The 13410-nt window shown below is 49.7% G+C and overlaps 1 protein-coding gene across 1 annotated transcript in view; it reads left to right on the top strand.

The window, feature by feature from the left end:
* The window catches only part of LOC131258532 (protein Optix), a 54643-nt gene extending 43309 nt beyond the window's left edge, over nucleotides 1-11334 (top strand). Inside the window, exons 4-5 of the mRNA XM_058259866.1 lie at nucleotides 9663-9946; nucleotides 10490-11334. Coding sequence (XP_058115849.1) covers nucleotides 9663-9946; nucleotides 10490-11334 — 1129 coding nt within the window. The remainder of the gene's footprint in view (nucleotides 1-9662; nucleotides 9947-10489) is intronic.
* The last annotated feature ends 2076 nt before the right edge of the window (nucleotides 11335-13410 follow it).

The following is a 13410-nucleotide window of genomic DNA, read 5'->3' as shown; positions in this document are numbered from 1 at the left end:
TAAACGGTTTTTTCGATGCTATTTTAAGAGAATTCTACCTTACATTTTAATCAGTGATGTTACGATTTTTGTACAAAACCCAAAAATTAAAAGCAATCTTATCAGGCTTAAACTTAAAAACAATTAGGGTTCAAAAAATCCAATTCACAGAATTTTGTACGGTAAGCAGTACATGCTTTCGTTTATAATTTTTTTGATCCTCATTAAATGTCAAGTTGTTTATCAGTTTTGTTCAAGTTGGTATAATTTTTAGGAACATGAAATACTTGAAATGCTTGAATGTATAAAATCATGTGCCCAGTGTACTTCGCGCAACGGTGTTTTCGCAGCAAACATTCCACACTGCCCCACTTTGCCGGCAAAGCATCCAATTAGAAGATTGCATTGTCTAGCGCCGGCAACGGTTATGATTCGCTTGCTTCAGAATCGATTTTCCCCGGACACCGTCGACACCTGCCGATTGCTCATCGAAGGGTTAATTACCGCCACCGGTGGAGGCCGAGCGTCCCGGGCAGCAAACTTGGGTGCGAGCACGGTGGTATCATTTTCAAATTCACTCTTTATAATTTGCCGCCGTGTGAAGTTGTTTTAGGTGCTTGTGGTCGCTTTCGCAGCAGCCGACGCTTGTCCGTGGAGATCAGGGGTGGGACTTCACCTGGGGAGGGGAGCGGGGAGTGCGGCATACCAGGCCTTCGGGCGGGCGCATCGGGCCCGGCAATACAATACGATACGACGCCGGTACGCATTCCGCTTCCTCCTCGTGGCCACATTGTTGTTCGGGCCCGGTGTTGCTGTTGCGCCTCTCTGCTGTTGTAAGGCGGTTGAAGGCGATGTGGGGAGAGGTGGTGAAAAGGGTTGGCGGCCTGGTTGCCGAAGGGGTAATAACTTTATGAAGCGGAGTGTAACAACACTATCCGTGGCGCGCTGGAAACGTGTTTTCTGAGCCCCTTTGATGGCCGCGGCATCCGATTCCCGCGCGATGGAAAAGGAAGAGAAAGAGGGGGGAGAGAGGGAGGCGTTTGGAAGCCAACCCACCCGGGAAAGCGGGCGCTAAACCGGACCCTTTGGCCCGGCGATCGCGGGCTCCCGCGGATCGGTGCCGCAATGCGATAATGATCCGGCTCCGGGACGCGAACACGCGACGGGTAAGCCGGCGATCGGCTCCGGCCAGAGGCTCCGGCTCCGTGGCTAATTATCTTATTAAGTGTAACAATAACTTAATTAATTATTTATACACGTTTCGATACAGCTATTGTCGGCCGCGGGGAGCAAAAAAAAGGGGAGGAATCGTTCGCTCGCTCGCTCTGCTATTTTTGGTTTGTTTGTGATCCGCCGCTCCGGCGAAACGTGATCCTTTCGCTGGGAATCGGTTCCGATTCCGGGACTCACTTGCTCACTGCTCTCGACGGAACGGAGTGCAAACAGTGCGTAATGATGTCCGCCAGCAGGGTCTGAAGGAGACACCTCCGTCTTACCCAACACCACCCCCCCACCCGGTCAGCAGGATCAATGGTTTCGCTGCCGGTGGAAATCTTTTTCGGTCGCCAGACTAATGACTTCAGCGCGATCCGACAGCGAAACCCCCCCGGATGATTGATCCGATGTGGTCGCTGTGACGCTCGCGGAGTGGCCGGTAACTGAGCCGCACGGCATGGAAATGGCAGTTTGCAAAGAAGGACGAAACAAACGCTTTCAGAAAAAAAGAGCGAAAAACACCTACCTTCGCTCCGTGTCAGCTCGGGAAAGTAATACTCTTCCGATGGCGGCGCGCAATCGGTTGAATTAACCGTGACCAAAGCCGCAGCTCAGGTCCGACAACGGTTGGCCGCAACATTGTGCCGCGTCTTCTTCGGGGCGAGTGCTCGCACGTACTCCGACTTAACCCGCGCTGACCCCCGTTGCTCCGGTGGCTATTGTTGGGCGGCGGTGCCGAAGATAATAAAGTCATTAGCGGGACGACTCCGAAAGCGCTTCACCAGCAGGAACACGAGGTTGAAGCGGCTTTGAGTCATGCATGCGCGACGATCCGAAGATTGACCACCCGACCTGCCTTCAGGTGAAATAGGGCCCGCCTGCAGCAGGAGCGAAAAGTGAAGCGCGAACAAGCAGCTCAACAACAACGTCTTCATTATTCATTTATTCAGATTCGCTTTGTAGTTTTCGGCCTTTCCGGATAGTTTATGATGTTTGCAGGGGAAATAATTTGATCGTTTTGCTTTGAACGAACGGCGGTGCTATACTGGAGGGGATTATCGTTCGAATGATATCTGCTTTGTAGAGTGTTGTCCGTGGCATTCCCATTGAAAAAGTTGAAGTTACCTCTTTACTTATAATTAATCTTGAAACAATGCCCCTGATGCAACCATAATTTGGTGCTTATTTTTTTTTGCAGGCATAGATCCCCTAGGATCATAACGAGTTGAACCAAGACCTCAAGTCCATAGCGGCACTTTGACAGATGGAGAGTTCAAAATATTTAACGTAAACAATCCAGAATTGTCTACATATTTCTTCATCTTTGTTTTGCAACGGACTGCAACAGATACCTTCATTAAATAGAGCAAAGACCTGTTTTGATTTTACATTTGACATACATAACATTAAAAAAAGGTTCCTCTGTTTATATTTTCTTTCTTTGGTAAATTTTGTACGACATTAAAACGTCAGTTCGGTAGAAAACCAGCTCTGGATGCTATAACATTTGGATATTATAGCTCTATATTTGGAGACAGTAAAAAACGACCGACAGGGGGCATATCCGCTTCTTTAACAACTCATATCTCTCGGAGCAACTTCATTACTCATTATTTTTCCGTAATGCAGCGAAACGGGCAGATCCCCTCTGGCAGCAACGTTCGGTCGAGTGGGTTTCGTTCCTTTGGACTTTAATTCGATAACGGTTAGGCAAGAGATCGGGCGACCTAAACTGGAAAGGTGGATGGATCATGTTCTCGCTCGGATGTCCCATCAGGCGATATCATACCGTGGCCCGATGACAATCTTCGTCTTCGTCAGCAGATTGCGTACGCCAGGCCCGCTTCGGTAGACTGCCTTGGCCCCGCGGGCGTAAACCAACCCGATTACTTCCAGCTCGAATACGTCCTCAAAGGAACTCCTTGTCGCAGAACCAGCACTAACCCGATTGTGGCAAAATGTCTCGTCGGCCGTACATTCTCCTCGAGTGTCGCGCGTTCGGACTCGAAGTTCGAGTTCCTTTTTGCCGCACCCCGAGGGCGCTGAAGTGATGACTTCCGCCAAGCAGCTTCCAAAGCCGGGAACCGAAATGAACAAGCTGGGATTTTAATTTTTCACGCTAATTTATATTCATTATTCGGTAATACCTTAACGATTCGATTCCATTACGATGGCGGGTTTGTGGAACATCGTGGGCTGCAAGGTGCCGATGACAGAAGCTGCAGAGGCCACCTTCCCCCAGCAAGGCTTTACAAGGCCCTAACCTCACCGAGCGCTAGTGAACGGAGGGCGTGAAATAATGGTTCTATTGTTGTACAAATTAAGTTTAGCTGTAAATATATTCAAATATTTGGCTTTATCGGATGGTAACGACCGCGCGGGGGGACAATGTCGAGGGCATGCAGACGATAAAGTTGATGATGATGGCAGCGTACCGGGATCGGAATGAACAACAAGCCCCGAGGGTGTGTTCTGGGACGCCTCTGGTGTGGTAAGGGGTGAAACTCCGGTAAAAAAGATATATCCACGTAGAATGGAGAGGAAAATTGGGTATTAGAAAAAAAAGAAACAGTAAGGGAAATCGAGAATCAACAATATTATGATGATTGAATCAAATCTGGCCGCACCGGTACGGAGTGCGTGGAGTTCGTCAACTCGTTTGCGATTTGCGTTTCACAAGTTTCGTTGGTTTTGTTTTGATTTTGTGCCATTTATTTTCGGATGAGCTTAACATCGTTAAACCGTGCCCTCGTGACCGATGACGATTGTTTCTAGACCTAGTTGGCCTGTCACTACAATGCGCCAAACGTTCGGGGAGACACTTTCGCCTGAGCGAATACCATGTGAAAGCTGGCGTCCTTGTCTTCTGATACACTAGCTCGCTGTCGGTAGACGACGAAAGACAATTTTCATCCATACCTACGACACTGACACTTGGTGGGTTAAAGTTTGGTCGAGAAAATGAACCTACGTGCGACGTGGTGTCACGTGAGCCGGACTGCCAGACAGGCCACATGCACGTTTTTCGGGGCATTATACTTGCGATATTCAATTACCCTTTTTTTCCAAACCCCCATTTCCCACGTTGGCTGGCCGGGATGCTGGCGGGGTGGAAGATTTCCTTAACTTTATTACGTGTGAAATAACTGTCGCCAGACCTGAGGGATCCATAGCACACACACACACACACACAGGGTGAGGCTTAGCCGAGTCATGTGGTGCTGGTCGTGTCCGGATATTTGATATCTGACCGTCGGCCGGAGTCGGCAGATGGGGTAAAAATGATGCAGTAACTACCCTATTAGGTTGGGCACGTTGAGGAGATCCACGAGAGTCTTCAGATTTCGTTGAAAACGACGCCTGTGGAATTGGAAATAAAAGTCGTACAGGGAAACGATTGGGATTTAATGTTTAAAGGTTTTACCTGCTGAGTAGAAGATTGAAGTTTGTAGATTATAAAACTGATTCGAATGTACCTAGAACTTGTCGACCTAGGTAACTAAGTATCTGGAAGAGTTATTTTGCAGTTACTATTTTTCGATGCATGTAATTTGTAAAATGGCATATGAAGAGTCCCTGAGTAAGTTTATGCTCATCTCAACACAGATCTTCAAATTACTATCAAGGACATGTACATTACTATGGTGGAAATCAAAAGTGTATGGATAAACCTTGTCGGGACATCTCTAGAGGTTCCAGAAAAAGTAATTGTCATGTTGACAATGTGCACACACAGTTTGTACAAATGTCCACTAATCGTACATTTCCCTCGAGGGAATGTACGACCTGATCCAAAACGAAGGCTCCCTTCCGCGAAGAACGGCAGCCTTAACTCACGCACTCGAAAACCTAATCGAGCGTCCTATTGGCGTGGGCCCATTATCCCGGCGTTCGAGTGGATCCAGGGCAATGTGTTTGCAATCAATCGACCACTCGAAGCGTCCGGTCGTTGTCTCGGTGACAAATCAATACCTACAGCTCCATCTGGCCTCCCCGCCCCGAAAGGAAGTAATGATGATTGCTTGAAGTTGCGTTGTTCGCTTCTTGTTGAGATGGCGGAGGATCCGTCCCTTTCACCCGTGAGTCCTTGCATTGTAATACGCGACCGGGCCAATCGAGGAGCGGGGTGGGATCTCCAATGGGTTTGCTGGTCCGACGCTTCGTTCAGTTTAGCAAACAATTTTCCTCGCTCCAGCGTGGTGGTGAAAGGTGGGATTAACTTGGGTTTTCACTTCGGAAGGACTCAGGTGCTGGTGCACAGGGTGGCTATTCGGCCGGAAGCAACTATGGAGAGCAAATATTTGATAGCGTGTTTGGCAAACATAACCTGGTGGTCGCTGTGCTTTACTTTGTGCGTCTGTGGCTTGGTGAGGTGGTGCTCAGGAGAAAAAATCACTAACCAATCGTTCGATGTATCGTCCCGTGTCGATGCTTACGCCTGGAGCGTGCGATTGGGGGACCCGATGCACTAGAATGTGCAGCTCCATCTATATAGCTTGGCGATGATGTTTGCACGTTCCAGTAGCCATTCGTTATTACTTCCTGCCATTCCGTAGCCATTCTACCGTTCTCTCGATGATTTCCCGCGACTGGCCTGATGGCAAGAAATAAATATTGATCGAATTCGTGCGCCATGTGTCGATCATTACTACGTTTTGCGTCGTGGGATTGCATTTTGTAGGCTGCAACTGCATTGGTACAACCTTGAATTGGATGCCATTTTAAAAAATCGAAAAACCCCGTCTCCACGCTCGGTGAATGGTAATCGCGATTCGGGTGGTTTACTGTTGTTTGTTTTACACAGTGCGTGCAGTTAAGCCTTCTCTTTGTTGGCCAAACAGTTCCGCACCTTCTTCATCAACCCTCCACGGCGGTAGTGAACAACTGCGATGACACACTCGGGCAAGGCTAACCTTCGCAGCCGGAATGTTTGTTTGCTGTTCAGTTGCAATTTTATGCGTCGTTAGTACTTCGGAAAAGTTGTTGTCTTTATTACCACTTCTTGACTGACAACAACCGCAACCCTTTTTATCCCAAACCGGTTGTCTGCCCCTGTCTGTAAGGGAAGAGGAACGATTCAATTCAATTATCGTTAAATATCTGCACCCTTCCGAGAGCGAAGGAACGCTCACCGGGGAGAGAACCCGCACTAGATCCAGAGGGTGCTTCGGGCGACGTGTTTGTGAGGAAAGACTCGGTTTCGGAAAGGGTTCATCATGTCAAAAACCACGTGTGGGCGAACGTGAAAATCGTTGACAGGAAGCCACTAAGCAAACTCGCCCGTTTGTCGGTAAATCATAACGCTCATACATCGGGTGGCCATTGTGAGCGATTACAGGAATTTTCCGACGGTGAGGGTGGAAAAACTGTCCCCGAGGCGTACTGTTTACCAAGCGGCCACCTCTCGCACAACACCGACGCCCGATAAATCCTATCTCCTAGCTGCGGGTTCTCATTTGTCATAACAATCACCGCGGTGTCGTCGTTCAAACGGGAACATGTCCCACCGAGCTCTCGTTGAGGCTCATTTGGTTTTCCATCAGTTATTTTCCACTGGGAGTGGGGTTTTTACTCATGCCTCCTCATCCACACGACAAATTAGCATATTTTATTGAATTGAAAACGTTGCTGTTTATTTTGATTCCACAATTAATTGCAGCCGTGCAGTGCTGGTCTGCTGGTGGAGTGGTTAGTCCTCTTCCAAGGCATCCGGCTTAGGCTGTGACTTGGTCCCGCGCCGCTTCATTTGCAAGGACTTGTGTCTTTTTATTCCGTCCCTTGATTGGTTGGAATTGAAATTGACAATTCAAACGCGGTTTGCGTTTCACTGTTTACTCAGTTTGGCCAGTTTGGCTTGGGTTTAGGCCGTTACAGTATGGGCTGTCTGTGACAGTTGGGCTGAGCGACGCTGGGGAGAAGCGTGGGATCGAGCTCGTCGGTCATGGAGCAGCTCTCAAGGATCGCCAGAACGAACGAAACTCGACCGTTTTGTTCAAGGATCCGATCCGGGTAATTCGATACCAAGCGTGACTCCGGAGCCTTACTCTTGAAAGCGAAACGCCATATCAGAACGTCGTACGCTGCTACCCGTCGGATCCGTTTGCACCGCAGTCGGATTGGCAACGAGAATCTATTCCATTTCCATACGACAATACTCGCATGTTGTGTTGTTTTTTCCCCCCGTTTTTCCTACCCCTGCCGAAGGGGTCCTCTTCCCGTTTCGTTCTAAGTGTGTTTGTTTTCGTTTTCTTCGAAGAAAAGCATCACATGGGGTTGTCCCCGCGGTGAGTGGAAACAGTTTGTTTAGGATTAAGACTTTGTTTTTTCGTGTCTTTGAAATAAGTTCTGTTGTTTTCTTTTTTATGTTGCTGTTACTGTTGAATTTGTCTATCTTGCTTTGTATCTTCTCCTCGCTCAGCGTGGTCGCGGGGAGGGAGCGTTTGGAAGCACCGAGGTGTGTGTTCTTTCCGTTTCTGTTTCTTAAATGGGCGAGTGCATTAAGCGCCATCGCCACTCCGCACTACGGCGCAGGGGCCCACTAGAGTGGCGTCTTCGTGACGGATTGGGTTATTTTGAAATTTCTACCGAAACCCCCTGACAGCTGTCAAACAAACGGTGCATCGCATTGATACAGTGACAGTTTGTTTCCTTTCCAGCCCACGTGTTGGGAGAAGACGATTATGTGTTAAGTTGTCTTTGGGGAGAGTTGACATGCTAAATTACGCATTAAAAGGGTTGGGCAGAGCATTCGTCGGCAAATAAGAAAAATGTTAACCTAAAACAAGGATTATTTGATCTCTTCTAATATTTCCTTTAACAAAAAGATGGATCCCTTGCTCTCAACAAGACCAAAATGCAGCATGTTAGCTAAATAGCGATTGAGCTGAACTGTCTCGGCACGTCCTGGCCAAATAATGGTACGTCAAACATGAAACCACCAAACTACGGTTCTCAATGGCATATTTGCGGTTTGCCGCCGTCGCTCAAGGGCCTTCATCCTGGTACACTTCACCGGTACGACATTTGCTGACCGTGTGTAAGCCATCTCCCTCTCCGGTTGCTCTCGAGACGAGGCTCTGTACAGCCGCATTCCACACATCGCCAAGGACAACGTCTGCATCGATGACCGTGTCTACGACGCTTTCCGCCGAAGTGGAGTGCGAGGGGAGACGAAAAAGAAAGGACACCTATTAAATCGAAGTGTGTAAATATAGACGTACAGTATTTTCATTTCCGGCGCCATCCATTCGCGTCTATCCCTCTTTCCAGAAGGTTTTGGCAATGGAAGACTTGTGGCTTGACGGATGGCGGCTGCCCGCTGTGCTGGGCGAGGGTGTAACACATATTTAGAGTCCTCTTCATCCACCACTGCCACCGACATCATCATCATCATCGTCATCATCGTCTTTATTCTCCTTCCATCGATTCCGGAGACACTTTCCCGATGTCTGATGTCTGACACGGTACGGTGATACTCTGCTGCTCTCGGAGAAAATTAGAATGACTGTCAAGTTTGAGAACTCCGGATGATGTGACCCGAACCTTTTGGGACGTCCCCAAAAACCGTTTAATGTGGCTAGTGTGGGTTTTACGTCGCTTGCCGCAGAGGGCACCTTCCTGGATACTTCCTGCCCATAAATGGATCGTAAAATGACACTCGAGATTTCCATTCCCGACCGTTTAGTACAGCACCGTGCCTTCTGCAGAATTCCGAGTGTCGACCGGTGGTGCCGAAATAGAGACCCCTAGCACACCCTTTCACAGCTAGACTAATTAGCATTCTGAGACAGCTGGGTCGTGCTGTGGCTCCGGGCGGTGGAAAGCCGAGGATTATTAATCCGATGTTCGATGGGCCGAGGGCCGACGTACCGTGTCATCGTGTTACGCTTAGTGTCAAGGAGGACGCAACGTCTGAAACGTAGAGCCCAGCGGATATCCTACGCGATGGCGTCTCCAAGAGGGAAGCCTCGTATTAAATGCTATGACACTGCAACTTCTGGCCGAGTTGGCGCTGGTTCATCACTTCAGAACCTGATCTTTAGGTAGTCCGCGTTTACCTTCGTGCTTCTCTGGCAGCCGCTGTCCGCCTCACCTCAGCACCTTGTTTGTCTCGTCTGAGAGGAAGATTATTGTCTTTGTGCGTGTATTTCGAGCGTTAGAGATATTGCTATTATGGCGCGGGTAGGCTGCACTCGACGAGATCGATTCGGCCAGCCGGGCCACCGGGAACGGGGGAAACGGGTAAATTCCAGGGCACCCAAAGATTAACCGGATCTTGTAGGTCAAAATTACCGTGCACCATCGACCGTCGACCGTCTGGAACGACGCAAACATGCGTTCCCTCTCTCGTCGTGACCGTTTTTCTCGATCGATTATTAAATTACATGAATTTTCAATTCTCTTCCAACTCTTCACTGACCATCTTTCTTTTACCTCTTTTGCACCCCCATTTTTTTCCCAAAACGCAGACACAATCAGCCACCACTGTCCGGGTCCGGATCGTCCTCGCTGACGCCGAGGCGCGGCGACGGTCCGCTGTCGCCGACGGACACCGACTCCGACTCGGACATCTCGCTCGGCACGCACTCGCCAGTTCCTAGTATGTCGATGCAGCACAGTCCCAGCTCGCTGCCGGGCTCGAGCGAGGACCGGCTGAACGACGAGCGTGACCGCGAGAAGGACTTCCGGAGTAGCTTCGCCTCGCTGCATTCCTTCCGCTTCGGGGACCACCTGACCGGCGGTCTGATACCTGGTGAGTAACTGCAAATGAAGAATCGTACTCGAAATACTTAAGAATAGTTATAGGTTAATAAGGAAAGCACATCTATTTTGATTACTAAGCGCTGACACATTTAAAAGATTCAGTTCCTTCAGTTCTTAACAAGTCGTACATACTTGAGAATCAGCGATGTAATGGAAGGACGGCATCAAGTAGTTAATAGATAGGTAGACCCGGAATTGAAGTTCAATTACATTTTCAGTAATACATACCTAACCATTACGACAAGAACTGAGGGACAGGTACACTAGGGTTTTGGCCGTTAGAAAGTATTAGCTTTCAGGAAGTATTTGACAACCTAAGAAACTCAAGATTTAGCGTTTGGTGTCAAACAAAGTAAGCTGAAGATGAGGAATTCTTAGGACGTTGAAGTTTACAAAATCCTGTAGATCATTTCATAAGAAATAACTTTGGAAGATAGATAAAACTGTTTACAACCTGTAACTAATTGTGGCATATGCTCTTTCTCCTCTTTCGGTTTCTCACTCTTTTCCCCGGCCCTTCACCCTACGGCAGGTTCGTTCAACAGTAGATTCATGCCTTACCGTCTGGGCGACAATTCGCCACCGATCGCCACCCACTCGCCACCGATCGGCCTGACACACCTGCCCCTCACCCCGACCGTCCTCCGGCCGCAGCCCCACCTGCCCCACTCGCTCGCCGTCAGTGCGGCGTCCCTCGGAGCGGCCGGAGCGGGAGTCCTCACGACCGCCGTCAGCATGAGCGACTCGCCCGGCAGCAACAGCAGCGCCACCTCAGCCTCCCTGGGCAATGCGCTCGGCGGCGGACCCACCCCCACGCCAACCGGCGCTTCCCTCAAGGATCTGCAGCATCCCGGCGACCACTCGTCCACCGACGGACGCCCCGGCACGCCCAACTCCGAAGGCAGTCCGCACTCGCACACGCACAACGGTAGCACGGGTTCGATGCCGCCCGGTAGCACACCGACCTCCACCAACCAACCGCCAATGTCCCCCCTCAGAATACGGGTCAGTTCCCCCTCGCGGCTAAACGCGGAACTCCTGCATCATACGGCGGTGGCGGCGGCGGCGGCAGCGGCAGCGGCTGCCTCCCAGCAACCACAGCACCACCCACTCCCCCTGCATCATCCCCATCATCCGCTGCACGTCCACCACCATCCGCACCATGCACATCATCACGCGCACCATGCGCACCAGACGCACGCACACCATCACGCGGCGGCCCTGACGGCGGCCAGCATGATGAACGGACTGAGCGCGGGCGGCATCGTGCGGATCGTGCCCGGGGCGACCAACCCCAACACCACCAACACCACCACCACCACCTCGCTCATCCATCGGCCCTTCTCACCGTCGCCGAAGCCGAAGGAGGCGTCGTGATAAGAGCCGGAGCGGGGAGATTGTGGTCGGAATGTCGGGGAACGTTGCAACCTGACACACGGGCGCACAACAGCACCGCTCGACGACGGCTGACAGCTGACGAGAAAGGGGTAAAAACTGTCACCTTCCACCGGAGAGGGAATCGGGGAGCTAATAGAGGAGCCATCGACTCACCGTTTGACAGTAACCATAGTAACCACCACATGAAATGACAGCCTTTCGCAAACCGACACTTCCGCAGTACAAACGACAAGGCAAGGAAAATGGTGGAAGAAACCAGGAACGCGTATACACACACACACACGCGCGCGCGGTCGTGAAGTAAATCACACAGCAGCGGGCGGAAAAACTCAGAACGTTTCGCGAACCTGACAGCCATCCGTCGGTACCCAACTTCCGGTGATGGGTGGTGACATTTTGGGGTGGGAAACACGATGCTCGCCTGCCAGCAAATTAGATTCCCTTTGAAGCAAATGGTTTCCGTAAACCCGTTCACATTTCAGAGTACCATCGGCGAAACCGAGCACGAAGTAGGAAGAGTAACTATTTTACCCGCTGCACGGAATTTGCTCCTTTTTCTACATTCGACATAAACTTTTATCGATTTTTGCACGCTTGATACAATCTGCGACGGTTGTTAAGTGAAAACTTTAACTCGATTCGATCTGACCTTCCCGTGGAAGGAGTGTTTAAACGTTCGGGTACAATTTTATCACTCAAGCTGTTCGCCTGCCTCGGAACACTCGTTGAGCCCCAATGTGTCATTGTACTCTCTCCCTCTCTCTTCCCCCATCTCTTCAGTAAACAGGACGGTCTGAAAACCCTCATTTTTGGATCGAAATACCTCACTGCTTTTCAACAATGCTCCCCAAATGTAGCCCTCGGGCGTCCCGTTTGCCAACACTTCCGGGCCTTCCCTTTTCGTACTCGGGCAGTACATAAGCTCGAGTATGTACATAGACTCCATATCGATTCCACGCTTCCGGTTGGCACATGCGCATTTCATGCCACATTCCGATGGAGGATGATGCCAATCGACCGCTGGCAGCACTGTTACGTCGGTCCCGGGTGTGTTCCCATGGACGTAAGTTAGCAGAAAATTTCATTTCAACTGGCATTGTGAAGGTGATGAAACAAGCCTTTCTGCTGCAAACGCCAAGTCGGAAATTTAATGACAGCTTCCAGCAGCGCGACACCAAAATCGGAGCGGTAGAGGACCTGGGAAAGCAAGTGTTTCTACCTTCCCGATGGAAGGACATGCGATGAAATGGTTCCGTTTAGTGCATTTCGTGACAAAATACTTTTTTTGAAACAACAGTTTTCTTGTACGATACAAAGTGCAAACATCTAGCATTTGGTGGAGAAAACGGCTTTCTGTTATCTGTTTCTAGAGACACATCGAAAGGCTTTCCAGTTGAGTTACTGATTTAGTTCAGCTCCGTTCAACTTCAGCGCGCTTGGAAATACACGCTGCAATGAAATGCTGGTAAACGTTCGGAAGCTCAACAGGAAATGTGAGCAACAAACGGACTAATAGCTCCGAATCGAGCGCTGGAGCGAAAGGATACGAATGTTGAAAACACGGTAGCAGAAATACTTTCCACCCGAATGACCTCTGCGAACGAAAAACGAACGGCTACCGAGCCAAAGCAAAATGAATCCCCCTTTTCCATTTCACAAAGTCATTAAGGTAATGAGTCGCACTTGTTTAGTTTTATGAAAATTCAAACGAGCGATTACGGGAGTTGTTGGTGGCGGTGTCAGGCGAAACGGAAGCGCGAGTTGGCTGTCGGAATGGGGTAAAAAAAGAAATAGCGTCACAGTCCGTGTAGGAAGCAGCAACGTGCATTAGCGGTGTTATCGCTCGAACCCAGGAACAGGAGTGGCAGGAGTTAATAAGTAATAGTTTAAAAAGTTAAAAAGGAAAGCGAACCCCCCAACGAAACGAACCACCAAACCGGTTTGGGGTGCGTAGTAGAACGGGGTGAACTAGTGGAAATTGAATGCACGTACGAGAAAACTCAGAAGGACATTACTAGCCGAAGCAGATATAAAGTAATATAAATATTGTAAAGT

Source organism: Anopheles coustani, chromosome 3, assembly GCF_943734705.1.
Source record: "Anopheles coustani chromosome 3, idAnoCousDA_361_x.2, whole genome shotgun sequence".
NCBI classification, from domain to species: domain Eukaryota; kingdom Metazoa; phylum Arthropoda; class Insecta; order Diptera; family Culicidae; genus Anopheles; species Anopheles coustani.
This window is presented reverse-complemented; position numbering and strand designations above follow the sequence as displayed.